The 27,872-nt window shown below is 44.7% G+C and overlaps 2 protein-coding genes across 6 annotated transcripts in view; one reads left to right on the top strand and one right to left on the bottom strand.

Moving 5' to 3' along the window:
- Positions 1 to 26,795, bottom strand: part of TTI1 (TELO2 interacting protein 1) — a 43,067-nt gene extending 16,272 nt beyond the window's left edge. The window contains exons 1-4 of one of the 5 annotated variants that reach the window (XR_004619928.1): positions 26,723 to 26,788; positions 9,361 to 11,696; positions 4,609 to 4,818; positions 1,533 to 1,681 (exon numbers count right to left, since the gene is read on the bottom strand). Coding sequence is in view for 4 of the 5 variants with exons in the window: in XM_019795169.2 (XP_019650728.1) it covers positions 1,533 to 1,681; positions 4,609 to 4,818; positions 9,361 to 11,662 (2,661 nt within the window). In the remaining variant the exon portion in view is untranslated. Of the gene's footprint in view, positions 1 to 1,532; positions 1,682 to 4,608; positions 4,819 to 9,360; positions 12,080 to 26,534; positions 26,692 to 26,722 lie in introns of those variants that run through there. The other 4 variants (XM_019795169.2, XM_002915150.4, XM_034641845.1 and 1 more) reach the window with 4 other exon arrangements.
- Positions 26,796 to 26,877: 82 nt separating this feature from the next.
- The window catches only part of RPRD1B (regulation of nuclear pre-mRNA domain containing 1B), a 50,613-nt gene continuing 49,618 nt past the window's right edge, over positions 26,878 to 27,872 (top strand). The window contains 1 exon segment of the mRNA XM_002915149.4: positions 26,878 to 27,412. Coding sequence (XP_002915195.1) covers positions 27,262 to 27,412 — 151 coding nt within the window. The 5' untranslated portion in view covers positions 26,878 to 27,261.

Genomic DNA, 27,872 nt, shown 5'->3' with positions numbered 1-27,872 from the left:
CACTGGCTTCGCATGAGTTCTGTCACTAACTGGGGAAGTTACATCAGACGCCATTGATTCCAAGACAGACATTTCCTTCTTCTGCCTCAAATGTTCATCTCCTTGCCCTTGCCCCTTTGCATGGCTGGCTCCTTCTCAGCCTTTAAGTCTTGGCTCAAATATCACCACATCGGGGGAGGCCTTCCCCGAAGACCTGGCTGAAATCAGGGCATAAGCTCCGTCTTCTTCAACAGGGTTTGGGACCGAGTAGGCTCTTAACGCGTGATCACTTGGATGGGTGAATTACTATTTTCTATCACAGAATCTGCTTATTACCTTCAGAGATTTCTTCACCTTCGAGGTGTGTGTTTGTACATTTCCCTGTGAGAGACAGGAAGTTCCATGAAGGCAGGGATGCCTGCTTCACTTCCTTCTATACACCGTCTGCCTGACCTGTAGCAGCCCTCAAAAAACACTGGGTGAATGAACGAATGAATGTGTGTGTGCCATAACTGATGCTAACTGTTTCGTATTTATAATCAACAACCCAGCAAGGCAGGAACCGTCACATCCATTTTACAGAAGAAGCAGAGTCTTAAAAAGGTGAAGTAACGTGCTCAAGGTCACAGAGACAAAGCCAGGATGTGAACTCAGGTATGTAGGTCTGACTCTAACGCTGGTGATCTCAGTAACTACGGTGTGGACACAGCTGCCACAGAGCCTCCATAAATGGGAAGACACTCAGCTAATGTATCACCCAGACATCTACAATCAAGCCTCACATATAGCAGGCACTCAAAGAGTACTTGCTGAATGGAACAAGAGATATATGCTAAGAAATGTCTCCGGGAAAACGAAACAAATTCCACAAAGCACAGACCCTGAGATCTGAGATGATCCTGGATCGGGGTTTTGTAGCAGGGCAGCGTGCTCTCTTCGCTAACAGTAACTCACTGAGGCAGCTGTCCTTCTCACACCTGCTCGGGGGTGGGCAGGACCAGGCCCTTCCCTGTGAGAGCTTCTCCCAGGTGATTCTGAAAGCCCTGTCCCCACGCCCACCCGCCCCGCTGTCAGTTTCATTATTGCACGGTTTAAGTCCTCGCTGACGGGGCTGCTGCTTGGGGAACTGCCAGCAAATGAGGAAGTACAATGAAGAACTGTGGGTATTTTTCCAGGGATAAACATGGAAACAGAAACAGAGATAGGGGCCAGAGTCAGGCTTGGAAGAATGACTGCTTCCAAGGATTAAAACCTGCCTCCCACATTAAGTCACTTCAGAAAATGATATCCTTTCCAAAGCATAGGACTTCCTTTCCCTTGGAGAGTCAACAGATGTCCAAAACTATGTGGTTTTTTAATTCTACAAAGGGGACTTGGCTCCCTTTTGGCATCTGAGCTGACACAGAAGGACGTGAGGCTGTCACCCCACAGATAAATTCTTCCCGATGCCTTCTCTTGGCCACCACACATGGGCCAGGAGATAAGGGCAGCCTCTTGCTCACCCGTGCAGTCACTGCTGCCGCGCAAATGCAGGGAAAGGGCTGCACACTGACCTTCAAGCGGATTTTCAGATTTGCATCCGATAACAAGTGGACGCAGCGCTCCATCACATGTGTGGCTATCTGGATCTGCACTGGCAGCGGTGGCGCCACATCGGGCCCAGGGTCATGCTCGTCTGCCTTTGGAGGCTCCGACTGCTCCTCTGGAAAAAAGCATAACCAGGGACAGGGTTTTATGACAGATGCCCCACTTCAACACGATCTCCCAGCCTCAGATGCAGGAACAGCATTTACAAGGGAAAATGTCTAGGAACTGATCCTAAAGAAACCATATAAAATTTGGGTCAAGCTATGAGTCAAGGTAGTCACCAGAGCATTAACTATAACGGCTAAAAACCGGGGGTGGGGTGGGGAGAACCCCTCCATGGCCACTGAAGGGGGAATAATTATATAAGCCATGGTACCTCCCTATAATGACACATCATGAGGGCCCCCAAATTTGTTTACTGAGGGCTTTAACAACAAGGGAAAATGTTTATGAAAGAATATTGTGTTAAAAAGAGAAAAGCACTATATAAAATTGCATGCACAGTGGGAGCACTATAAATTTTTTGCATAGCAGGAAGGACAACGAAATACTAACAGAGATGGGGTCATGAGGTCGTATAGGATTTTAATTTTTTCCTGTACCTTCAGTCTTTTTTAAAATTTCCATTAATAAATATTTCAAATAAAAATGTAAGAGGGCGACATTCTAATTTGGAGCCCTGAGGCTGGGCAGCTCCCTGGCTGGCCTCTGCTCTGACCTTTACCCTTTCTTTCTTCTTGGTTCTTTCTTTGACTAAGAGGCTCGTGTGTCTCCTCACCAGCCTGTGAGATCTTTCAATGGCCAAGATCAGGCCTTAGTGATGTCTATGTGAGAGATACTAGCAGGGCAGCTTGGCGCAATACACAGGGAAGGGGTTTGGTCAAAGGAGGTCAGTTCAAGTCCTGCCTGCACACCTATTAGCAACCCTCTCATCCTACATTACTTCATCTGGAAAAAAGGTATAGAGCACGCACACCTCATTTGCTTGTTGGGAGTTAAATAAGATGAATGTCACCAGCTATTAGCATTCTTTCACTGCCTAGAGTGCTGTGTTGCACATGATAGGTATCAGTCCGTAAATTAAAATAACGAAAAGACCTGAGAATTGCATGAAACCCAGGCCAAAATCCCTACCCTGAAAAATCTTCCTCTACTTACAGCCCCCAGCTCTGTACCCACCTCCAGCCCCCATTACTAGCTGTGCTCATTTCCACTGAGCTGAACGTTGTTTCCTTCACTTCTTCCCATTTCTGTTTCCTCTGCTGGAAAAAACAGAATCTTATAGCAGAGGCCACACCTGTCTCTACCAGATGCTGAAAAGATAAATGAAAATGCATTTGTAGATTGCTTGGATTTCTTGGAGAAAGGGACCTCAGATACACGAGGTGCTTTCATTGTGGCTAAAACAAAAAACACATGTCAAACCAACATCAAGCCAAACATTCTTTATAATGCCAAGTGTGTGGTGTGTACTTGATGAATGATAATTGTAAGAATGATAAGGCTGTGCTTTTCTTCCCAGAGGAGGATTTGTTGTTGGAAATTCACCTATTGCACAATGTTATTTGAGGGATGTGGATTTTTCTGTTACTGGGAGAAAGGTTGATTCATTCAGTCTGCTCCTAGCCAACATCAACTAGAACCAGAAGATCCTAATCGTGAAAGAACGGATTCACAGACAATACCAGAATTTCAAACAAGAATGGCAAATCCGGATTACGGGGGATCATGATGCCTCCCCTCCCTCTGGGTCTCCAGGTTTTGGTGTGGGGTGCAGGTCAGGAAAAGAAAGATTGGGTTGGCTTAAGAAATAAAACTGAGAAGAAAAGGCCTGATAATAGACTTCTGATCAGAAAACTGTCCTCGAGGAGGGCAACGACTCTGTTCCACATAAATCATTACCCGGGCTCTGTGATAATTCCCTGACACACCAGAGGAACTGGTGGTAGGTAGTTGCATTGAACGACTATTTCCTGTTATCCTGGAAGTACTGGTTTCAGTTCACCAGTGTCTCCTCGGAGTGGAGACCACCAAAAAGGAAAAAGAATCCTGCTCAATTCCAACCTAACAAACTAATTTGGGACTCAGTTTGATTTAGGATAGTTCTGAGACCACCAAGCTCATTATGACTTGGCATTTTATATTTGCAGAGGAGATTCTAACAATTTATTAATCCTTTCGTGACCTGAAGCTCCAGATTGAGCTTGTGAATAAAACAACAGGCCGGGGCTTCAACTAGCCTGAACTCCCTTCTCCTTTATCATATAAATAGGTAAGAAAAACAGTGAAATCTGCCCCCCACGAATAAATAAATGGACAAAGCATATGAATAGACAATGGGCACAAGAAAAACATTGTCAGGAACGGAACATAATAGGAAAATATTCGACCTTGCCTGTAATCAAAGAAATGCAAAGTCAAATATCAAGAATCATTTTTCACCTATTAATTTAGCAAGAAGTGAAACTCGTAATGGCCAGTGTTGGCAAGGTTGTGGTACAACCAGTGTTAATCCCGCACTGCTGAAGGGAAGGTATAAATTGACACAACCTTTCTGGAAGGCAATTTGGCAAGCATAAAATAATGTTCATATCCTTGACCCAGAAATCCCACTTCTGGGATTTATAAAGAAATATGCAAAAAAAGGGAAAAGGTCACGTGCACAGAATCATCCACTGCCGTACTGTTTATTAGAGTGAAAAGCTAGAAGCAACCCGAACTCCCCACAGGGGAATGGATACTTAGTAGCAGCTATTAAAACATTAATTATGAAAACTCTATAGCAACATGGAGAGTTGCTGATTATATAACTAAGTGCAAAAAGGGTATAATGCATTTAAACTGTGGCTGTGACCACATACAAACAGGTCTGCGACAAAAAAGAATGGGATAAGATGGCACAAAAAAATGAGGATGCTTCTGTTGGGCACGGTGGGGTGATGAGTGACTTTTCTGATTTCCAAACTTTCCGTAATGAGATCTCGTGCTTATACTAATCTGCTTCAAAAAGAAAAAACTGGCTAAGTCAAAATAAATAGTTACCTTCTTCATTATCGAAATCTGAGACATTTCCATCTGCCACATCCTTTTCTTTGAGGTAGTCCAGCAAAAATTGTTCAATGTCTTCTGCTGTGGTGGAATTCCCAAGTCCTTTCTTAGGAGCTGCTGGTCTTTGGCTCAAATGACTTCCCTCCTCCCCTGCACTCTGCTCTTGGGGTTGCCCGAGGTCACCTGTGTCTGAGAACCACTGGGCTGAAAATAAAGTGTTATAACAATCACCACAGTCATTGACAATAGGCACTGGGACTCTAGGAGTAGAATAAGCTCTCTGCCGTGGCCTGTGTGGCCCCACACGATCCGGCCTCTCCAACCTTATCTTCCAACTAGTCCCAGTTGCCCCATCTTCCCATTCCTCCAATGTGGCAGGTGCTTTCTGACCCCAGAACGTTTTGCATATGCTGTTCTTGCTGTCTGGAGTACTTTCCCCACGACATCAAACCTGGCTAATTCCAATTCACCTTTCATGTCTCAATACACATAGAACTTGCCTGGTAAAGCCATCCCTTGACTTCCCAATCCAATTTAGGTCCCTATAGGCTGTCTTATATAGTACCGTCTTCTTTCCTTTCATAGCAACTCAGCATGATTTGTAATTACATTTATCTTGAGTGCACCATTTAGTGTCTGAATCTCCCACTAGACTCTATGCTCCACTGATCACCACTGGAATCCAACATGCCCAGCATGGAGTGGGTGCTCAAATATATGCTGAACGAGGAAATATGCTACTGGAGAATACATATAAGTGACAGAATTCTGAGTACAGGATGCACACTCCTCATTGGAAGAAGACACGCTCTACAGAGTCTTGGAATGGACACAGCCCCTCACATCTGTATTTCTGATAGAAAACGCTGGCACAGTCTCTCCAAAGCTTTTCCTTCTTCAGGATGCTCCAATATTTCTGATATGACGCTGCAGAATAAGCCTGAAACATCACTGAAGCGGTGGTTTTCAAACTGTGCCTTGAGGAGCCCTAAGGGTTCTGCAGGAATGTCTCGGGGCCACAACAGGGAGGGCCCCAAGAGACAGCATGCTACAGGGGGTGGGCCCAGGGCTTCTAACTCCTCTCTAACCCAATGGCTCTGATTTCAACTATTTTTGTATACTGGGGTTCCCCTAGGGCTTCAAAAAAGGCTCTTAACACTTAAAGAAACAACAACAACCGCCCCCCCCCCCCCCAAGCCCCAGTGTGAATTTTCACCTTTTTACACACAGCAGGAAAAATGCCTCCGATAATCTCTAGCACCTGCTAATCTCCTTTCTATCAAGGAGCATGTGCACAGAGCTGGAGGAACAGCAGATGGGAGGAGCCAGGGCCAGGCAAATGGTAACAGCAGACTGCAAATGCTGGGTTGAGAGTCTTCACTCTAGAACCTAAACGTCCTATATGTAGGGGATCAATTATGCCATTTCTTCAATGCTCCATCCCCAGACATAAGTCAGGCCCCAGTATACTCCCAAGGGATTGCATTCCCAATGAGTTAGAATCAGGACTTAGCATTTACAATGCTCGAAGTAGATATGCTGCAAAGATCTCTACAATTAGGCTATTACCAGACATTAAAGTCTTGGCTTACAAATGGCTTTTAAACATGAAAAGAAGCTCAGCCACACTCTTAATATAAATTAAACTATAATAAGGTGCTATTTTTCTCTGATTGGATAAGCAAGGATTACCAAAAAGCTCGGGAATATAGTGGAGATGAGGGTGTGGCAAAATCAGCACTCGGCCACACCGCTGATAGGAGTTGAAATTGGTGCAACCTCTTGGTAGAGCAGTTTGAAACTCTCCATCCAAAACTTAAATGTAGGACGCCTGGCTGACTCACTCAGTGGAGCATGTGACTTTTGATGTCGGGGTTGTGAGCTCAAGCCCCACAGTGGGAACAGAGATTAGTTAAAAACAACAACATCATCAAAAACCAGATTAAATGTACTGTCCTCTCAGCTAGTACTCCTCCCTAGGAATTTACCCTATTGATACACTCAGACATGTTCAAATTGACCTATAAAGATATTCCTGCAGCTTTTTTCTTTTTTTTTTTCTGGTGGTGGTGGCAAAAGAATGGAAACAATCAAAATCGCCACCAAGAAAGGACCATTTGCGTAAACTGTGCGCGGCCACACGACAGAATCCGACGCAGCCGTGAAAACGAGGCGGCAGCCCTCTCAGGGCTGCGGGGCGGCACGGACTCTTTCTCACCTACAAAGCTACCCTAGTCTCGTTGCTCTGTGTCATCGACCAACTGGTAGGTCGTGCTCAGCAGTAACTGAACGGAGGGCTCTCGCCCTCACTGTGGCACCTAACGCTTTTTAGCCAACGGCTGTGAAACACTGGTATTTACAGTAACTCCGTTTCCTAAAACATGTGCTGGGTCCTTTGAAGACTTTCTAGAGGTTCTCTGAGACTGCGCTTCCACTCCCATCTTAACAGAGTGGCCATCAGTTGGGTCAAGATCTCAGGGTCATGAGACGGAGCCCCGCGTCTGCGGGGAGTCTGCTTGAGATTCTCTCTCCCTCTCCCTCTGCACCCCCCCCTTCTCTTGCTCTCTCAAAATGAAATAAAAAATAAAAGTGTGGCCATCAGTGAGACAACTCGAAGACAAACAGAAACGGCAGCACGCAGTGCCTCTCTGATTCGTGCACGACGGACCAACGCTACTTCAGGGCTGCTCACTGTTCCACATGCAAGTATATCTGGGGTGATTTCAACATTCAGGAAAGCTATCCCCCATTTTGCTTCTTTCCCTAGGATGCCCTCAAGTCAATGTTAACCATCCTTGTTTTTTTCTCTACGGTGGAGACCCTTTCTCTTCCGCTTCAATTAAAAAGTAAATAAAGCGCTACACGGATTTCTCCTCTCTAGGTGACCAAAGACATCAGCAACACAAGACAATTCAATTTTCAAGGCCCCAACTGAGGTATCCCCTGAGAGGATATATTTAATAGGCCTTTTCTCAATGCAGTTTTAAAATCTCAAACTGACACGTAATCTAGTTCCCCAACGCACTAAAGGTGGAAGTCTGGGCTAGCTTTGGACCACGGAAGCTGTCAGTCCCAGCAGTGCTGCCGCAAGGGCAGGAGCCCACTCCTTCTCGGTCACCGCTGATGTCCCAGAGACTAGTCCACTCCAGAGACTTCCGAGTGGTGGAAATAAAATACAAACTCCTTCCCTTGGTCCACAAGGCCATGCCGGGTTTATCCACGCCCTGCCTGCCAGCTTTATCTTGTATCACTCTCTCCACAATGGCCGCTCTCCCAGGCCCTGAAGTCCTTTCTTCCCTCCATATCTTTGCACCTGTTCCTTTGGCCTGAAGGTGCTTAAAAAACCATAAAAAGGACAGGACAGCTCCATACATACCGAGGGGCCCTTCTCAGCCTTCAGGTCTCAGCTCTCGTGTTGCTTCCTCAGAGAAGCCCTCCCTGATCACTCTACTTTATGTATCCTAGCCCTGTTCCTCTCTTGCATCAGGTTGTCTAGTTTCTTCATAGTGCTTATTAGACTCTGAGATGAACTTGTTTAATGATTTACTTGTCATCTCTTTTGCAGGAGCAAGAAAGCTGCATGAGTTGATTTGTCTTGCTCACTGCTATATCCTGATTACTAAGCACAGTGTCTGACACATGGCAGCCACTCTTTATTAAACGAATGAATAAAAGAACATTTAGATGGCCTGAGAATGTTCATGAATGAATGAATGAACACTGGAAATGGTACCAAGTACAGGGCAGACGACAGTCCCTGTTCTAGTCGCCCTCCTTGCTGTGACAAACTTTCTTATGTGATCTTGGCTTTCTTGGCTGACAAAATGAGGTCAGTGACATTTCCCCCTACCATGGAGGCTATCAGTACTGAGATAAATACTAGAGATATGGTCTTTGGATAAAAGGAACTCAAGTTCCTAACACAGCACATTATTTTTTTCATTCCAAGACTATCTACTTGAGAGATTCTTTTTCTTATTGTCCAAAATGTTGCCATTTTAACACCTCCAATAGACACCCAACAGGTCGTCAAAGCGAAGGAGAGAAACTCAAACCACCTTATACTAATTAAAAGGTTAAAAGAAAGTTTCTAGACCTCTGTCCAGCATGGTAGTCACTAGCTACCTGTGGTTATTTAAGTTAAAACAAAGAATTCAGTGCCTCAGCTACACTAGCCACATGCATCTGGTGGCTACCGTAATGGACGGAACACATATAGAATATTTCCATTATCACAGAAAGTTCTAGTGGACAGTAATGCTCTAGCTCCTCTGTGGACTGAGTAATTCCTGTTACTCCTGTTCTCCATTAGCACAGATACCGTGAACCCCATGTATTGTCAGAAGCAGTTTGGTACACTGGAAAGAACAAAACTGTCATAAATCCTGACTTTACTCCTTATTACCTGTGTGACCCTGGCTAAGTCAATCTCAGTGAGCCTTAGTTCTTCTTTTCTGTAAAATAAAAATGATGTTTACATTTAGTCTGCAGGGTTTATGTCCCTGACACAGAGCAGGAGCTCAATATATGGTAGAAGTTATTAAAAGTATATATATATATGTGTGTGTGTGTGTGTGTGTGTATATATATAAAAGCATTGGAACCCTGGCATAACATGTAGGGCTGGACCGACAATTATTCAAGTAATGTCCTCCATAGCATAACTACACACACACACAAAATAACAGGCAAACAAGGGTACTAGGCCTTCCCCCAAATTAGCATTAAAAAGGGCTCTGAATGTACCTAATGCTGCCAGCAGGGCATGCAGGACACCGACAAAGGAAGTAGCTCTCTTATCATAAAATTGGTCCAGAGTGGCCAAGACATCCTGAACCACATCTGCCACCAAAGGCAGCAGGCTAGCATCCGAGTTCCACAGCATGACTTCCAAGACCTTTGGGGTATGCGGGTGCAGAGACAAATGACGCAGATTTAAAGAGATCCCATTCACCAAATAGTCTGAATTTTGATTGATCAGGTGCTGCAGAGAGTCGTAGCCACAAGCGTGGCAAATGTCCATCATGGCGCTGGTGGCTGCCTGACTAATGAGCAGGGTTTGGTCCCCAGCCTTCTCCAGTACTGGATAGAGGGCTGACATCAAGAGCAAACGAAAGTCTTTCCCTAGTGCGTACGCAAAGCGGCCAATCCCTTCCAACTGGATGCATATCTGCCAGATGTTGCTGTTCATGGAGCAGATAGTGGGACTTGGCTGTGAGAAGGCTGGAAAAGATGTAACTTGGCAGGTGTGTGCACCAGATGTGATGGCCTGGAGGCCTGACTGTTTCATTGTTAGCTCCTCTCCCACTTCTTCAGATTCTATACGAGTGATCAAATACCAGTTTTCCTGACTTGTGTATTCTTCCAGTATAGATGTCACGATCTCCCTCAGTTCCTCGGGGCTTGTCTTAATGTGGTTTTCATGAAGATTCTCCACCTCCAGCCCAGCAGCCCCCACCACCAGCTCATTCAGGATCATGGCGGCTTGCTTCCGGTAAACCACAGATTCGCGGTACAGCTCCATAAAGTGATCCACGAGCAAATACAGGTCCCCGTAAAAACCAAGAAGCTGACACAGCTGCTGCAGGAGCAGGAAAAGCCTTTCGTCTGCGAAGAAGCGGAAGTATCTCCTCTGCATTGGGCTCCATGGCTGCGGAGCCATGGTCTCTGGAGAAGCGCTCAGATGACCAGAATTCCAGCGCCGCTCTTCGACGACTTTGATGTCAGTCACATCTAATTCTAGCACTTGGATGAGCGCTTTGGAAAGGCGCTGAAGATGGGCCACAGAGTGGAGGACAAAGTTCACTCTGGGACCCAAGAGTTTCAGATAACCGAGTAACAAGGAGAGTGTAGAGAATTTGCCCTGATCGTCCTGGGAGTTCATGAGGCGGGGAAGAGACGTGGCGAGGGAATGCAGATTTTCTGACAAGATGTCAGCAAGGGCTCTGTTGCCGACCACGACTTTCTGATCTGCAAAACGTCTCAGAACTTTGTTGCACTGGGCTTGGACTTCGGGACTCTCATCATTTACTAGACCCACCAAAGCCTTCAGAAGGGGTCCAGCTGATCCAACCAGGGACTGACTGCACTTCAAAAGAAGGGCCTCGACCAGTTCGATCAGTGCCAGCCTCACCTTCCAGTGTGGGTGGACTGAAACACACTCACTTATCTTTTTAATAAGGATAGTCAGCTTGTTGCTGGTGTTTTTTACCCACCTGGCTTCCCTGTGAACCATCAGCTCTGCGACTCTGTGCTCTACTGCAGGCTTTGGCTGGACCTCTGAGATCCTTTCGAGCTGTTCATCGGCCATAATGAAACTCACTGTCTTGTAAAAGAGCTTCAGGGAAGACACGACAATTCTGTGCCCTTGTTTAAAGTCTCCTGTGATCACCCTGGTCAGTGCCGTTGAGATTCCAGGTAAAAAAGAAGCAAACAAATCCCCCAGCTGCTTTTGCTCAAGCTCATCCAAGGACCTCGGATGGTCTTGACAGTCGCACTGAAAGAGTAGAACCTGTAAACATTGTAAGGCAGCAATTTTAATTTGCTTTGATTTCTCCTGTTCTGCTAGGTCCAACAGTAAAGATACGGCAAATCCTAAACGAGGCAGGATGGGGGGCTCGTAAAAAGCCAGAATGATGTCCCCATAAGCCGAGTGCATTAATGTGCTGAGGCCCCGGATCACGGCCAATTTCAACTCCTCGGACACAGCGGCGGGTTTTTGGGAGTTGGGCGAATACAAACAAGCAGAGAGTTCCGAGAAGAGCTCCTGGAGAAGTTCTTGTTCCTTCACACATGTCGAAGAGAGGACAAATGTGAGGCATTCCACCACGCTCTGGATCAAGCGCTCTCTTTTGGGACCAGGCGTCTTCAGCGTAAACCGCAGAGGGAAGAGGACATACTGCTGCAGCTCCTGGAGGGCAGAGTCACTCACGGCTTGTAATTGCGCCTGCAGGTGCTCCACGTTCTCCACCGTCTGCGTCTTTGTGAGCTGAACACAGACCGGGCGTAAGGCGCCAAAGGCCTCCTCGGGAGTATCAAAAACTGCCATTGCGCAGCGGCCTTCTTCTCACTGAGGAAGCATCCTGTGGGCCGGAGGAAGAGCACTTTTCAGTAACGGTCAAGCTCAGAGCAGACAAAGTGAACCTGCATTTATTCAGTCAACAGACATTTAGTGGGGGCCTACGTGCCAGTCACCGCACAAGGCGCTAGGGGAGCGATGGAAGTGAAGAGAGATGGCTGTTCTTCTCAGGGGTCCGCAGTCTAGTGAGGGAAGCAGCCGGACAGCCACAAGCTAGGCTGCTAAGAATTGGGCCGGGTCTGTGCTCGCAGTCCTGAGGGAGCGTGGGAGACCTCTGCGTCAGAAGCCTGGGAAAGCCAGTGTAGGTTTCACAGGAAGAAGATGCATGAGCCAGGCTTGAGGGAGGAATCATAGGGATCTGTGGGCTATGTGAGTCTGGATCCTAACCTGTAGTAGAAATGGAGAGCCAATGACGGTTTTATCTTTTTCTTTTTTTTTAATTTAAAGATTTTATTTATGAGAGAGAGAGAGAAAGAGAGAGCGTGCACGCTCAAGAGCTGGGGGTGGGGGGAGGCAGAGGGAGAGGGAGAAGCAGGCTCTCCACTGAGCAGGGAGCCCAACACGGGGCTGGATCCCGGGACCCTGGGATGATGATCTGAGCTGAAGGCAGACGTTTAACCGACTGAGCCACCCAGGCGCCCCAGTTTTATCTTTTGGAGGTTGAGGTATAACATTTACAGCATAAAATGCACTAGTCTTAATGTACAGCTCAGTGGATTTTTGTGATGTAGAGATCTATGTAACCACCACCCAAAACAGACAGAGAATATTTCCAGCACCCTAGAAGGTTCCCTCAAGCCCTTTTACAGTTGATTCCTATCACCCCTGCCCAGCGGTAACCTCTATTCTGACTTCTATCACCACGATTCATTTTGTCTGTTCCTGTCATGGACAGGTTTCAAGCAGAAGTTGATAGGATCCACTTTATGCACTGAGAAGACCCCCTGGCAGCCAGAGATATGGGAGAAGAGTCACAGCTGGGTGACTAGGAGGAGAACAAAACAGAAGGGAGTTGCCAGAGAAAGGGGAAAACCAGTAGCACACAGAAATCATGGGAGAAGATGGAGTCCAGCACGATGGAAAGATGGACGGCAGGCAGGCAGTGAAAGGAGATAGGTTCATACGTGAGTGAAGGAACTGAGCAACTTAATACCAGAATCTCTTTTCTCTGTGAGGAGAAATTCAAAGTCATGGGCTGACAGTGAACAAGAAGGGGGAGGGCAGGGTAAACAGAGGGCTTGAGGAGAGAAATAAAAGTCTCAAATATTCTCTTTGGGGAAGCAGAGCATGCTGGGAAGACATAAAAGTGTGGCCCAAGGGTCCTGAGGACTGAGCTGAAGCTGGAGACCATAAATGCATACAACCATAAAACGTTGGAACTGGAGGGAGGTTAGGGATCGTCTAGTCTGGTGGGGTCTGTCAGTCTGTCTGTCTCTCCCAATCTCTCTCTCTCTCTTTTGGCTCAGTTTACTCGGGGCTTCTGAACAGATGATGCCTCTTCCTGTCCCCAATTCAATGAACACTCCAGAGCCGCACAAACTATAGGGCTGGCAGGCAAGTGGTGCCTGGTGCGTGTGGGTAAGACTTGCTCAGCCCAGAGAGAGTCAGTGCCGGATTTTCCTCCTGGGTCAGGAGAGGGCTCCAGGGCAACAATTAGGCTCTAAAACCCTGGAGAGAGTCTGGTCCACAGAACCCCATGGCCTTCTGCAAGGAAAGGCAATACTGGTCACTGTGAGGCTTGTTGGGGAGATATCCCTTGGTCTCCGTGACCCCTCAAGAAGCTGCAGAAGTGAGAAAGCTCAAATCTGCCCTATCTCAGGCTACTGACGCCAGAAGGCTTGGCCGGGGATTACTGCCATCCCATTGCAGCGGCTCACACACGCATGACCCAGAGGCTGCTGTGCTGTCCCCTGCCTGAGGTACTGTAGTTGGAACAACAGAAGGGAAGGAAGATAAGCACTTCATGGGACCCAGCAGTCAGAGGCAGGAAAAGCAAGCAGAGCACTCTCTCAGGTGGTGAGTCTTAGATTAACAAAACCACTAAGGACCACAGACAAGAACTTGAAAAATAAGAGCAATAAAAAAGTCTGATCACAAAGTGAATGATATCTCTTTTAGAATTTTAAAAACATTATTTTCCACACTGAAAAAGCTCAATCGGTGGGATTTTTTTTTTTAAAAAAAAAAGACAGTTAATTCCTGAGATCCCATTAGTGGCCTGGAAGATCAAAAAGAGCCACTTTACAACTCCGAGCAGAAATACAAAGAGACGGGACTCGTGAGACTTGGAGAACCAACATGTAAATAGCTGGGAATTCTGGAAAGAGAGAAAGGACCAGATGGAGGAGCTAGAGCAAATAAACAACCGAAACATTTCCCTGAGCTACAGGAAGATTTGTCTGGAGACTGAAAAGACAGAAGGACACACACCTAGTCGCACTCTGGTAAAATTCCTGTACGCTAAAAGAGACAGGAAAATTATACATGCTTTTGGGAGGAAACAAACAAATAACTAAGAAGAAGACTGGCTCTGGCTTTCTCTTCTGCAACAAGGGACACCAGAAGGCAACAGAATAGCATCTACTGACTGCAGTTAAGGACTGTGGCCCCAAAACCCTGCATACAGCCGAGACAGTCACCAGTCAGATTGCAAGAGCAAGGGCAAGTTGCAGAGAGGGCGTTATCCACACACCCTCCCAAGGAAGAGACTTGAGAAAGGGTTCCATTCAAACAAACAAGTTGAAACAGAGACCTAAAACGAACAAGTTGAAACAGAGACCTAAAATGGGAAGATGAATGAGGAAGGAAACACTACTATGATTTTTTTCTTCTTTTAGCATGGAAAACTTATTTCAAATAAAATGTTTAAGTGGAAGCCCAGCACACAAGGTAGATAAAATCAGAAGGTCCCGCTGAGGCTGGAATGAAGGCAATGGCCTGGGGCTCTACCTCTCTCTTATTCATCTCAGGAGCTTCAAGAAGACCACCTGGGGCCCCCTGAACTATGCTCTCAGATTGTATGACACAAACTGCAATAGAGCTAATGAAGTGGGAGCACAAAATACATCCAAAACAGAACTCTGCTCGCTCGTCAGAGCCCCTTTGGTGATTTATGGCCTTCACCTGAGCTAGAAAGCTGAGCCTCGCTTTCCTCCACCTCCCTCTTAATTCCACCATTCTCTTAAATTTCAACAATTCTACCCATCAACATCTTCCAAATCTGTCGGTGATAACCACCTATTAAACGTTGAACCGACTGTAACTGTTTCCTCGAGAGCCCCTGGCCTCACGTGCTTGCCCTTCTTGGATCCACATTTCACAATGACATATAAGTAATCTTTCTAAAACAAAAATCTGAACACTTTTCGCTGCTTAATATTCTTCAACTGCACTCCTTAGCCCACCTATTCACCACAGCACACAGGGCCCGTGGCTATCAGGCTCCTGCCTATCTCAGCAACCTCAGCTCTCAGGGCTTCACCCCTTCCACCTGAAACTGTAACCATGTAAAATGACAAAACTTACAATTTCCCAAGCAGGTGGCACTCCTTCGCATCTGCTTCCTTTGTCCTGTTTCACATTCACCACTGTGCACACCGCTGCTACGGAACTTTGTACGCTGCATGATTTTGCATCCGTCTGTCTTAGCTACTTTAGACTGGGCAATCCTACACCTTGAACCTAGAAGGGCATCTGGCACATGACAAGCACTCAAAAACATCAGGCCCCTTCTGCCTTGAAGTTGAATGTGATAGGGTATTGGCAGGCTAATACTCCTGCTGACAACTAGAAAAAGCCAGATGAATTACAAAAATAATTTCTTACAGCATAAATAGTTGTGGAAGCAATGACAACTAGGTGGATGAATACTCTAGCCAGGGGTGAATGTTCAGTGAGCCAACAGTCGATAGCTGTTTCTCTTGCTTTGTTATTTTATTTTATTGCCCTTCTGCATTTGTCGACTCTGACATGAGCTCAGGGTTACAGCGTGGCCAAGGCCAAGGGCTGTCACTGAGGAAAGAGAAACCACAATGCTGTTCAAATGTGGTTATGTGGGGGTGAGGGGCGACAAATCTGCATTTTTTAGAGATCTCAAAACACACGGCTTCTGGGAGAAGGCTGCTGCTGGGGGACAAACGGGTGAGAAATGTCCAAACACATGAAAGAGATCAACCCCACAGATTTAAGGAGCTCAGCAAACCCAGGTTGGCGGTACAAAGACAAACACACACAGACATATCACAGTTGAACTGTTGTAAACTGAAACTAAAAAGAAAAATCTTAAAAGTAACGGAGCAGTAAGACTGACAAGATACTTTTCCACAGAAATGATGAAATCCAGGAGACAAAAGAAGGACATCTTTAAAGTGCTAAGAGGAAATAACTAGCAAGCTTGCATTTTATACCCTATGAAACCAGCTTTCAAAACTGAAGGTGAAATAAAGATGTTTTTGGATAAAAACTAAGTGAATTCATTGCTATCAGGTCTGCACTAAAGGAAAATAATAAAGGGAGAAAATGAACCTAGACAGAAGCATGGCTATGTAGGCGGCAATGAAGAACAATGGAATATACCAATATAAAATAATACTACCCGTACAAAACAATAGTTATGTCTTTCGCAGTTTAAGCATAGACAGAAAACCAAAACGCAATAATGCACAAAAGGTGTATGGGAGGGGGTGTAAAAGGAGTTATGTGTATTAGAAGTGCAGGAGTATCAGGAGGTGGTACAATTAACTTGAAATTTGTAGGGTAAGTGCCAAAGAACTGTAAAAGAATATATACCTAGTAAGTTCAGACAGAGGTAAAAATGGGATAACAGGCATTTTTTTGATTTATCCAAAAAAAGGTAAAAAATGAGAAAAACAGAAGCAAAACCCGTGGGTCATAAAGAAAACAAATAATAAAATGGTAGACAGCGCACTGAAACAATGATTATATTAATGCAGACTTTCTCAACAGTGGCACCTTGACATTTTGGGTTTGATAATTCTTTGTTAGTGGCAGGCTGTCCTATGCATTGTAAGATATTTACTAGCATCTTTGGCCTCTGTCACCCAGATGCCAGTAGCACTCCCCCAGGTGCAACAACCAAAAATTTCTCCAGACACTGTCAAATGCCCGGCGGAAAGCAAAAATGGCCCTTGGATGAAAACCATTGGTATAGTCATCAAAATCCCAACAGGATTTTTGTAGAAAGTAACAAGATGACTCTAAAATTGATATGGGAATGCAAAGTGCCTCAAATAGCAAAGACAATCTTTTTTTTTTTTTGGTAACATTTTATTATTTGATAGAGCGAGAGAGAAAGAGCACAGGTGAGGTGAGGGGCACAGGAGAAGCAGACTCCCCACTGTTTAGGGAGTCTGACGTGGGGCTTGATCCTGGGACTCCGGGATCATGACCTGAGCTGAAGGCAGATGCTTGGCCGACTGAGACAATGGAGCTCCAATCTTGAAGAAGAGAAATTAGATCAGTAAGTTGTGGTAGTATATATAAGTTCTTAAACCATCTGATTTCAAGATTTACTGTACAGGTACAACAAGTAAAGTCAGTGCATTATTAGCATAAAGAATGACAGACAGACCTGGAACAGACTAGCCCCCTCACAGATCCACGTACCTCTCAAAGGCAAAGCTGAAATGACCTGGTGGAAAGAATAGTCTTTTTAATAGAAGGTGCTGTGTCATGTGGCTATCCATATGAAAAAATATGTATATCTTAATTCCATCTGACGCTGGATTTAAATGTGAAATGTAAAGAAAATGTAAGAAAACAGAGAAGCGCATCTTTGTGATCTTGGGGTAGGCAAAGATTTCTTACAGGATACAGAAAAGGGCTAACCATAAAAAAAAAAAAAAGAAATTGGATTACATTAGAATTAAGAACTTCTATTCCTCAAAAGACACCATTAAGACAGTGAAAGGACATCCCATAAAGGGAGGAAAGATGTTTACTATATATCTGACAAAACACTCATATTGATAATATAAGATTTTTCATAGGGGCGCCTGGGTGGCACAGCGGTTAAGCGTCTGCCTTCGGCTCAGGGCGTGATCCCGGCATTATGGNCATAAATCATTAAGAAGACAACTCAGCAAAAACGTGGAAAAGGACTTGAGCAGACACATCAAAAAAGAGGATGTCCAAATGGCTAATTAACATATGAAAAAAGACACTCAACATCATTAGTCAGGAAAATGCAATTTAAAAACCTCAATAAAATATCATTACACACCCACCAGAAGGGCTACACTGAAAAACAGGAGAAAAAAAAAGACAAAGTAAATGCTAGGTCTTAGCAAGGAAATGAAGCAACTAGAACTCCCATTCAGTGCTGGTAGGAGTATAAATTGGTACAACTGCTTTGGAAAACTCTTTGGCAGGATCTGTTATTCTAAAGGTAAACATACGTATGCTCTTTGACCTAGTAATTCCACTCTTTGATAATTACCCAACAGAACCAACAGAAATGCATACATAAATATACCAAAAGGTATGTTCAAGAATACACTATCCACAATTGCCCCTGCACGGAAAACACCTGAATGCCCATCTCCAGTAGAATGGATAAATTGTGGTATATTCTCTCAATGGAGTATTATACAGATGAAGATTTACTGCAATTGGAGATCTTCAAAAGAACAGGTTATAGACTCAGAAATATATAAACCAGCTTTTTGTAAGGAAGAGAGTATACCAAATTGCTACTTTGACATGACTATAAAAGGCAATCATATACCTTTATGGGATGGCCATGAAATCACACTTGTGTGACAATATGTCAATTACAAAAGGAATTGTTTATAGAGATTTAGAGACTTGGGAGTCCCAGATTCTATTCCTATAAAATGCAACCCTGATTATTTAAAGTGGTGCTGCAAAGTCTGATGTTTCTATAACTGACGGCACCAGGGGCGTTCTGGCCCACTGGGACGAGGCATTCAGAAAGAGTGGATTCTCTGGCTGAGTAGAGAAACCCACTGTGGCAGACGGTGACTGAATAAACATAAGCCTGAATAACCAGTTCTTGATTGCTGATGGCCAACTACACCTTTCCTAGCTCAGCATACCCAGACTGTGGTCACGGAAAGCAGTCACTGGAGAGGCAAGGGAAGAGATCCGCAATCATAGTACATGGGTGAGCCCGTTCCTCCCACAGCTTCTCCCCATTCTCCCCTTCTCTCTCTGCCTCATCACAGGGATGGGCTAGGGACCATCCCTAGGCCATGGCGTACAGGTGGTGAAGACAAATGGGATAATCTGCACAGGATAAGGTGCTATACCTTATAGACACTTAAAGGATAAAATGGTAGATCACAAGGCACTTAGAATATCATACAATCAGGAAGTGAAAAAGGGAGAAAAAAAGAAAGAAGTCCAAAAGACATCTGGAAAAAGAATGGACATCAACAGTGAAGTGTTCATGGAGGGAGGGGGATTTGTATTGGAATTCGGGGATTACATGTTTGTGGCTGTACAGGAAGTCTGCTCAAGGTAAAACAGCTGTTCCAAGCAAAGGTCAGGAGAAAGAAAGGTCAAAGCATCTTATCTATAAATCTGGAGACAAGACAGAGATGCCATCACAGCAAGTGAGCCACACTTCACCCAGCACTGACATTCTCATCACTGGGCCTTTGCACTTGCCCTTCCACCATATACCCTCATGACTTACTCTCTCATCGCTTTTAGGGCTTTGCTCAAACATGAATTCTGAGTGAGCCTTCTCTGATCACTCCTATTTAAAACTGTAATCCATCCTCACTCTTCCCCACCCTGGCACTCCCTATCTCCTCTCCCTGACTTTAAAGTTTTCCTCCATAGCACTTAGCACCATCCATCAAACCAGATTATCTACCTGTTTATTTTTTGTCTCTCTCTTCTCACTAGACTACAGGCTCTAGAAGAGTGATAATTGACAGATTTGTTTACTGCTTCTGGCACACAGCAGGTATTCAATAAATGCCTATTGAGTCAACAGCCATGTTCTAAGGTCTGGTTCTCTCGTTGGTAGAGTTTTAATATCACCTATGCCTGAACTGAATTCTGGGTAAAAACTGCCATCCTCTTCTTCTCTTGGGGTAATTACTACAGGTAGTTGACATCATCCTTTATGGGAGGATCTAGTTAGATTCATTCTTAAGGGGCAATCATAGCTCTAGACTTTGGCTAGGCTACTTTTAGGCTATTTTTAGGAGAGGGACAGAATAAGAACACACATGTAACTATCTGCATTCGAGTCCTCACTCTACACCTGGCTATGTGATTTACATGAATCACAATTTCTTCAATATAACATAAACTTGGTACACAAGACTTTTCTCCAAAAGTTCTAACTTTGAATAACCAGCATAGGGATACAAAGACTGGTTTAGATTCCAAAGACAAAAGTTCAGACATAAGAATTGCCAATACAAGTTCTTGAACAGAAGGAAGAGAATTAATATTTGTTGAAAAATACCTCACCAAATGCCAGGCATGTACTAGGTATTTTATGTACATAAAAATTCCTCAAACACCAGCTGAGTAACACAAGGCTCAGAAAGGTGAAGTGATGCCGGGTCACACAGTAAGCGATGTCAGAGCTGGAATTCACCTCAAGCCCGTCGGACTCCAAAGGCTGTATGCACACTTTCCACTATGCCAGAGGTTCCCCCAGTCTGTTTATCAGAATCAAGGGGGAACAACGTAAGAACAGATTCCTGGGCCCCACTCCCGAGCTACTGAATCAGAATCTATTTTGGGGTGGGGGAGATGGTAGGTATGCTTGTGAATCTATTTTGAAAGTTTGCAAGGTCAGTCTGATGACCAGCCAGGCATGGGAATCCCACACTGTACACATTCTACACAAACTCTGTCTTCTGAAGAATAAGAACCAGGTGATGAAAGGAGTACTGTTCAGGATCCACCCAGCAGGAGCGTGCAGAGCGTGCGGGAGGACTACTGCCCTGGGTGAAAGTGACTGGTTTATTTGTGCACCTCTCCAACTGAACAGTATACTTTTCCCGTGTTACAGCTTTACTTGCGATTTTTCCCAGCATCTGGTATGGTGTCTGCCAAGCAGTTCCCACTCCCTGTTTGTTTAATAAATGAGTAAAAGAAGCTGGATAAGCATTAAACCTCCAGTATACCTGAAATTTTGTAGCTTCCAACTCATTCTTCTTTCTACCTAGAAATGTTTTCTTAGCACATACTATGTGCCATGCAGTGTGCTAAGCTCTTGACAAGGAAAGGGAGATGCAATGTTAACTGGAGGGTCTAGCCCTGCAAGGAAGGATTATACAACACAGCACTAAAAAGTATACAAAATAGAGGTGGAGGAGGGGAATCAAGGGGACTTCCCATAAATCCTTCCTGAAATTACTTCAGGCTCATTTCATTTACAGATGTCCTCTACAGAATATTTGTGAAATCGTGCCTCGTAAAAACACTAATACTATGTGTCTATACCTTCTACTAGGCAAGAAGTTTTCTGGTAGGCAGTGCATTCTAGAAAAGTGGTTCTTAACTTAGAAAAGGGTGTACATCAAGAATATACACTCCTTTCCCTCACCATTGGGGTAGTGTCAGAGGAGGCCTAGCAGACAGTTAGGACTTTCACTACTGTCCTGTGATAATGAGACCACCCTTACTGCAGTGCTGTGGATACCAAGTGGGGAGCTGGAACTTTCACTTCTACTGGGAAATAATGAGGAGCCCTTCCCCTTGGGTGTCAAAGGAGGCTGAATGAAGACTCTGGACTTCTACCTATACTACACTTGGTTTTCCTGCCAGAGTGGTGTCAGAGAAAGCCAGCTGAAACAGAAGACTTAAATAAGATCCAGAGTGTCAGAACATAATGCAAAAATGTCCAATCAAAAATCATTCATCATACCAAGAACCAGGAAGATCTATCTCAAACTGAAAGGAAAAAGACAATCAATACATCAAACACTGAGATGACAGAGATGTGAGAATTATCTGACAAAGTTATTAAGGCATCCATGATTAAAATGCTTCAAGGAGCAATTATGAACTTGCTTGAAGCAACAGAAAGAATAGAAAGCCTCAGCAAAGAAACAGGAGATAGAAAAAATGGAAATTTTAGAACTGAAAATTCAATAACAAAAAGGTCAGTAGATGAGCTCAAAGGCAGAATGGAGAGGACACAGGAAAGAATCTATGAGCTGCAAAAGTGAATAACAGAAATTACCTAATCTGAGCAACTGAAAGAAAATAGACTGAAAAGAGCCTTAGGGACCCATAGGACTATAACAAAAGATCTAAGAGTTCCAGAAAAAGAGAAGGAAAAGGGTGGGTCTGAAAAAGTACTCACAGAAATAATGGTTGAAAACCCCCCAAATCTGGCAAGAAACATAAATTTATATACTCAAGAAACTTAGCGAACCCCAAACAGGATAAACCCAAAGAGATTTACACCAATTATAATGACATCATAATCAAATTTCTGAAAACGAATGACAAAAAAAATCTTGAAAGCAGCCAGAGAAAAATGATACCTTGCTTATAGAGGAAAACAATTGGAATGACAATGGATTTCTCATCAGAAACCATGTATGCCAGAAGAAAGTGGCACAGCAACCTTCAGGTGCTGGGGAAAAATAAAAAGAACCGTTAAGACAGAATCCTATACCCAGCAAAAATGTTCATCAGGAATGAAGTGGAAATTGGGACATTTTCAGATAAAGGAAAACAAAGAGAATTTATCACCACCAGCAGGCCTGCTCTAAAAATATGGCTAAAGGAAATTCTTTAAACAGAAAGGACACATTAAAAAACAGGAATATTGGAATGTCCAGGAGGAAGAAAGAACATGGTAAGTGAAGGTATGTATAAATATAATAGAATTTCCTTATTCTTTTGAGTTTTCTAAATTGTGTTTGACAGTTGAATTAAAAGTTATATCACTGTCTGATTTGGATCTAAATGTATATGTAGAGAAAAGGCTTAAGACAACTACATTTTAAATAGGGGAGGGTAAGGAGACATAAAGGGAAGTAAGGTTGTTATACTTCATTAGTAGTGGTAAAGATAAGTTATGTACAAATAATGTAATACCGAGAATCATTAAAATGGTTCCAAAGAGATACATTCAGAAATACTACAGATAATAAAATGGAATTCTAAAAAAATTTTCAAGTAACCTATAAGAAAGCTGGAAAAAGAAAACAGAGAAACAAAAGCAGAACAAACAGAAAACAAAAAATAGAATGGACGATTAAGCTCTAACATATCAATAATTATATTAAATATAGAAGGTCTAAATATACCAACGAAAAAATAGAAATTATCAGAGTGGATTACAAAATATGACCTACCTCTATGTTGTCTACAACAAACTCACTTCAAATATAATTATATAGGTAGTTTGAAAGTAAAAGGACAGACAGAAAGATATTATCAAGCAAACATTAATCAAATGCAAGCAAGAGTGGCTATATTAACATGAGATAGACTTCAGAGCAAAGAAAATTGCCAGAGATAGAAAAGGACATTCTATAATCATTAAAGGGTAAACCCATCAAGAAGACATAGCAATACTAAATGGATTATGTCAAGACACAAATCCTAAATACAAAACAACCACAAAATGTGTGAAGCAAAAATGCATTAAAACTGAAGAGAAGTATGGGTGGTCACCACAAGTACAGGTGGTGACTTCAACATTCTTCTCTCAACAACTGATAGACAGGTAGAAAATCAGCAAGGATAACAGAAGGACTCAACAACACCATCAACCAACAGGATCTGATCAACATTTAAAGAACACGCTAACCCACAACAGAAGAATACCCTTTCAAGGGCCCACAGAACATACACCAAGATAGATCATATCCCGGGCCATGACATACAGAATACAGTACCTTCAATCAGTGTAATTAATATTAATGGACTAAAGAAGAAAATCACATGATTGTATCATCTCATCTCTCAGATTTCTAAATGTTGAAGTCTTTGAGGACTCAGTCACTGGGCCTCTCTTCTTTCTTTCTGTTTATTTATTTGAGAGAGAGAGAGAGAACACGTGCGCAAGCAGAGAGGACGGGCAGAGGGAGAGAAGCAGGCTCCCTGCTGAGAAGGAAGCCCTACGTGGTGGTGGGGTTGGCGGCTAGATCCCAGGGCCTTGGAATCATGACCTGAGCCTGAACTGACTGAGCCACTCAGGTGCCCCAACCTTTCTTCTACACTTATTCCCCCTTATGACTCCCACATTTATATCTCTGTCTCTATCAGATCTCTTCCTTGAACTCCAGACTCATAAATCCAACTGCCTCTACCTGGATAGGCATTTCCTGAGAAGCCTCTACCTGGATAGGCATTTCCATCTGGACATGTACAAATCTAAACTCCTGCTTTTACTCCCCAAACCAGCTCTTTCTGCAATTCAGTAAATACAAACTTCCATTTTTATAGTTGCTTAGGCTAAAACCTTTGGGGCCACATAGACTCATCTTTGTTTTACATCTCATATCTAATTTGTCAACAAGTCTTGTTCTACCTCTAAAAGACAGAATCTCGGGGCGCCTGGGTGGCACAGCGGTTAAGTGTCTGCCTTTGGCTCAGGGCATGATCCTGGCGTTGTGGGATCGAGCCCCACATCAGGCTCCTCCGCTATGAGCCTGCTTCTTCCTCTCCCACTCCCCCTGGCTTGTGTTCCCTCTCTCGCTGGCTGTCTCTATCTCTGTCGAATAAATAAATAAAATCTTAAAAAAAAAAAAAAGACAGAATCTTCCCAGATTCCTATCCCTGGAATCCTACCTCTCCCACCACCTCCACCCTGGTCTGAGTCATCCTTTCACCTGGGTTATTACAACAGCTGCTCAACTGCTCTTCCTGCTTCCACCCTTGCAGCCTTGCAATTCTCTGCTTAACAGCCACAACGCTCCTCTTTTGCTCAAAAGCAGTCAGTTAACTCTCATTTCATTCAGAGTATTATCCTAAATTCTTCCTATTGCTTAGAAGTCCCCACGTGATATGGTCCATGTCATGTGGTCCCTGGCTACTTTTCTGAGCTCATTTCCAGCCTTCTGGTTCATATCACTCCAGCCTTACCATCCTTCTTGCTGTTCCTCAAAAATGCCAACAATGGTTTAACAACTGCACATGGTTTCCCTCTGCCTGGAACAACATTCCATCATACAGCATAAGGCTTGCTCTCTCATTTCTTTCAGGGCTCTGATGAAATGTCACCCTATCAGTGAGGCCTTTTCTGACCAGCATGTATAATAGACTCCTATCCTCCCACAAATGCATTCCTCAGCCTCCTTACCCTCCTTGACTTTTATTCAAGGTAGTGATCATTTTCTGACTTGTTTTATACTCGCATGTTTTTTAAATCTATCTCCTCTTGTAGAATTTAAGCTTCTGGGGACATAGATTCTTTTTGCTTAAAATAGTGCTTTTTTTCTTTTTTTAAAAGATTTTATTTATTTATTTGACGGAGAGAGACAGCCAGCAAGAGAGGGAACACAAGCAGGGGGAGTGGGAGAGGAAGAAGCAGGCTCCCAGCGGAGAAGCCTGATGTGGGGCTTGATCCCAGAACACTGGGATCACGCCCTGAGCCGAAGGCAGATGCTTAACGACTGCGCCACCCAGGTGCCCCTTAAAATAGTGCCTGAGACATAGTGCTCAAAGTTATTTGATGGAAGAATGAATCAGTGGCTCAGGAGTGAAGACTTTGGAATCAGACATCAAATAACCTTGATTTGACTCCTAGCTCTGTCATTTTCTATGTCCAAGTGAAAGTGGACAGATTCCTCACCCATGTTTTACATTTTCTCATCTTTCAAATAGTGATAATAATCCTCATCCCACAAAACTGTTGTAAGGATTAAATAAAACAAAGCATGTAATGTGCTTAATACAAAGTGACTTGGTGTAAGTGGTCAGTATATGACAGGGCTACTTAACATAGAAACATGGTCTAGATTTGGACTCAAAGGCCCTAGGTTACAATTATGACTAGATAATGACCGTGTAATTTTAGGGCATTTCAGCTATGAATAAGGTGGTGGGATGAGAAAAATAGGTAAGATGCAGTCTTTCCCTCCAATCTTAGTTATGTGATCTTGGGTAGGTTGCCTAACCTCTCTGTACCGTTTCCTCATTTGCCAAATGAGAACAACATAATAACTACCTTACAGCTTTGTCATGAAGATTAAATGCGTTACTATGTGAAAACGTCTAGCCCATAGCAATTGCTCACTATGTTGGCTACGATTATGATGATTATGATGATTCTAGTCTGAAAGAGGAGTGAAGGCATCTAAGCAAAGAACTACAATATGGCGCAGTGAGAGAAACAACAGTCATCAACTAGAAGAATGTCTCTGGAGTTTGCTCATAACTGGTTAAGTTCCGCGATAATCAGGAAATTTTAAAACTGTTATGTCTACAATAACCTAACTCCCTACTACCAACCCCACAGCAGTTGGAAAGACAAATTTCTCTAATGATGTGGTAACTGGAATATAAAACTTTTTAAAAATAGGTAAAGAGGTCACAGTCTCAAATAGTGTTTTAAAGGAGGTCAATGGAACCCATTGACTTCCCTGTCCCTACCCTCAAAAAAGTTAACATTGCTTAAAGCTCAGAAACAAATAGACCCCCCCCCCAGAGGTCAAGGGCAACATGTAATTCCCTGAACGAAGCAACAAAATTAAGGGCACAACGGTGTGTTTTATGGCGGTGCTGTCACAGACTAAACGTCAGAACAGGACATTAAAGGGTGGTCCTGGAAGTTGAGTGGGAGCACACCAGGTGAGAAGGAGGGGAGGCGTCACCTTTGGAAAAAGAACAGCCAGAGCCAAAGCATGAAAAGTGCACGTGGGTGGCTTACCAAAAGGAAGCTTTTGGTGGGGGACAGCCAGAGAGCAGGACGTGTACGGAGAAACGTGCGGCCTGAGGCCTGCCAGATGAGGGAGAAAGCCCCCCCCCCGATCACTCAGCATCAGTGTCCCCTCGGGATTCCCCTCTAAGGGCTCCCGGTTGCTCGGTTCCCTCTTACTCCCGCCACTCTTCCCTTACCTCGTCTTCCAGCCTTTCCCTCACTCTCCCGCCTCCTCCGCCCTGCCGGTAGTGACGTGTAACTAGCGCGCCACACGGCGCCAGAAAGGTTCTGCCCGAGCGGGAGAAAGGGATCCCGGTGAGCCTCACTGCGCCTGCGTGCGGGCGCGAGCGGTCAAAGCGCCTTCCGGCGGCCGCCGAACTGCGCTTTCCTCCCTGTCTGTCGCTTTCGAAGTACCGTGAGCGAGGTTCAGGGAGGCCGCCGCCACTGAAAGGGCATTTTTCTGTAGTTCTGACACCTCCTGGTGCCCTGCTTCTCCGGCCCTTGCCCTTTGACCCTGCTCGCGGCGGGGTGAGAGGTCGGTGGCCATCTTGTGGCGGCGGCGCGGGCGGCTGTTACTGCGGAGACCCATCCCCTCCCCCTCCTTACCCTCCTGGCGGTCTGTCAGTCAGTAAAGAGACCCGCAGGCAGTCAGGTGAGGCCCCGGCCTCGTGCGGTCGCTCTTCCCGCCGCACTGGGCGGCCCAGGCCGCTCCCTGCAGGGCCCCACCGCCGCCACCATGTCCTCCTTCTCCGAATCGGCGTTGGAGAAGAAGCTCTCGGAGCTGAGCAACTCTCAACAGAGCGTGCAGACCCTGTCCCTGTGGCTCATCCACCACCGCAAGCACGCGGGACCCATCGTCTCTGTGTGGCACCGCGAGCTCCGCAAAGGTAAACACCCCCTGTGCATCCCCCTGGGCCCTCCCCCGGATTGACCTCTCCCCAGCCCACTCCCGAGGCTCCTCTAGCTTCTTAGTTGAGGCTTGCTTTCCAATCCTCTCATTGGGCTTCTGAGGTTGAAGACAGCGTTACCCAATTTCTCGGAGAAGGAAACTGAGGCCCGGGAAGGTTTAAGATGCTTGCCTGAGGTTCCCAGACTCCAAGTTCATCCAGCCCTTTTCCCCGCGGAGTACTCCTGACACTTGTGACTATTGTTATCTCGACAGCCTTGTAGAGGGCATTGGCCCTAGGCTGTCGTGTGCCGGGCGCTTTGCTGGGCATTTGGAGTAAGAACCAGAGGACTCTGGAGTAAGACTGCCTAGATCGAGTCCTGGCTTAGCCACTTATTAGCTGAGTGATATTGGGCTAGTTTCTTCATCTCTCTTTGCTTCTGTTTTATCATCTATAAAAC

This window comes from Ailuropoda melanoleuca, chromosome 13, assembly GCF_002007445.2.
Source record: "Ailuropoda melanoleuca isolate Jingjing chromosome 13, ASM200744v2, whole genome shotgun sequence".
Taxonomy (NCBI): Eukaryota; Metazoa; Chordata; class Mammalia; order Carnivora; family Ursidae; genus Ailuropoda; species Ailuropoda melanoleuca.
The sequence above is the reverse complement of the archived record's forward strand: the minus strand, read 5'-3'. Positions and strand labels throughout refer to the sequence as shown.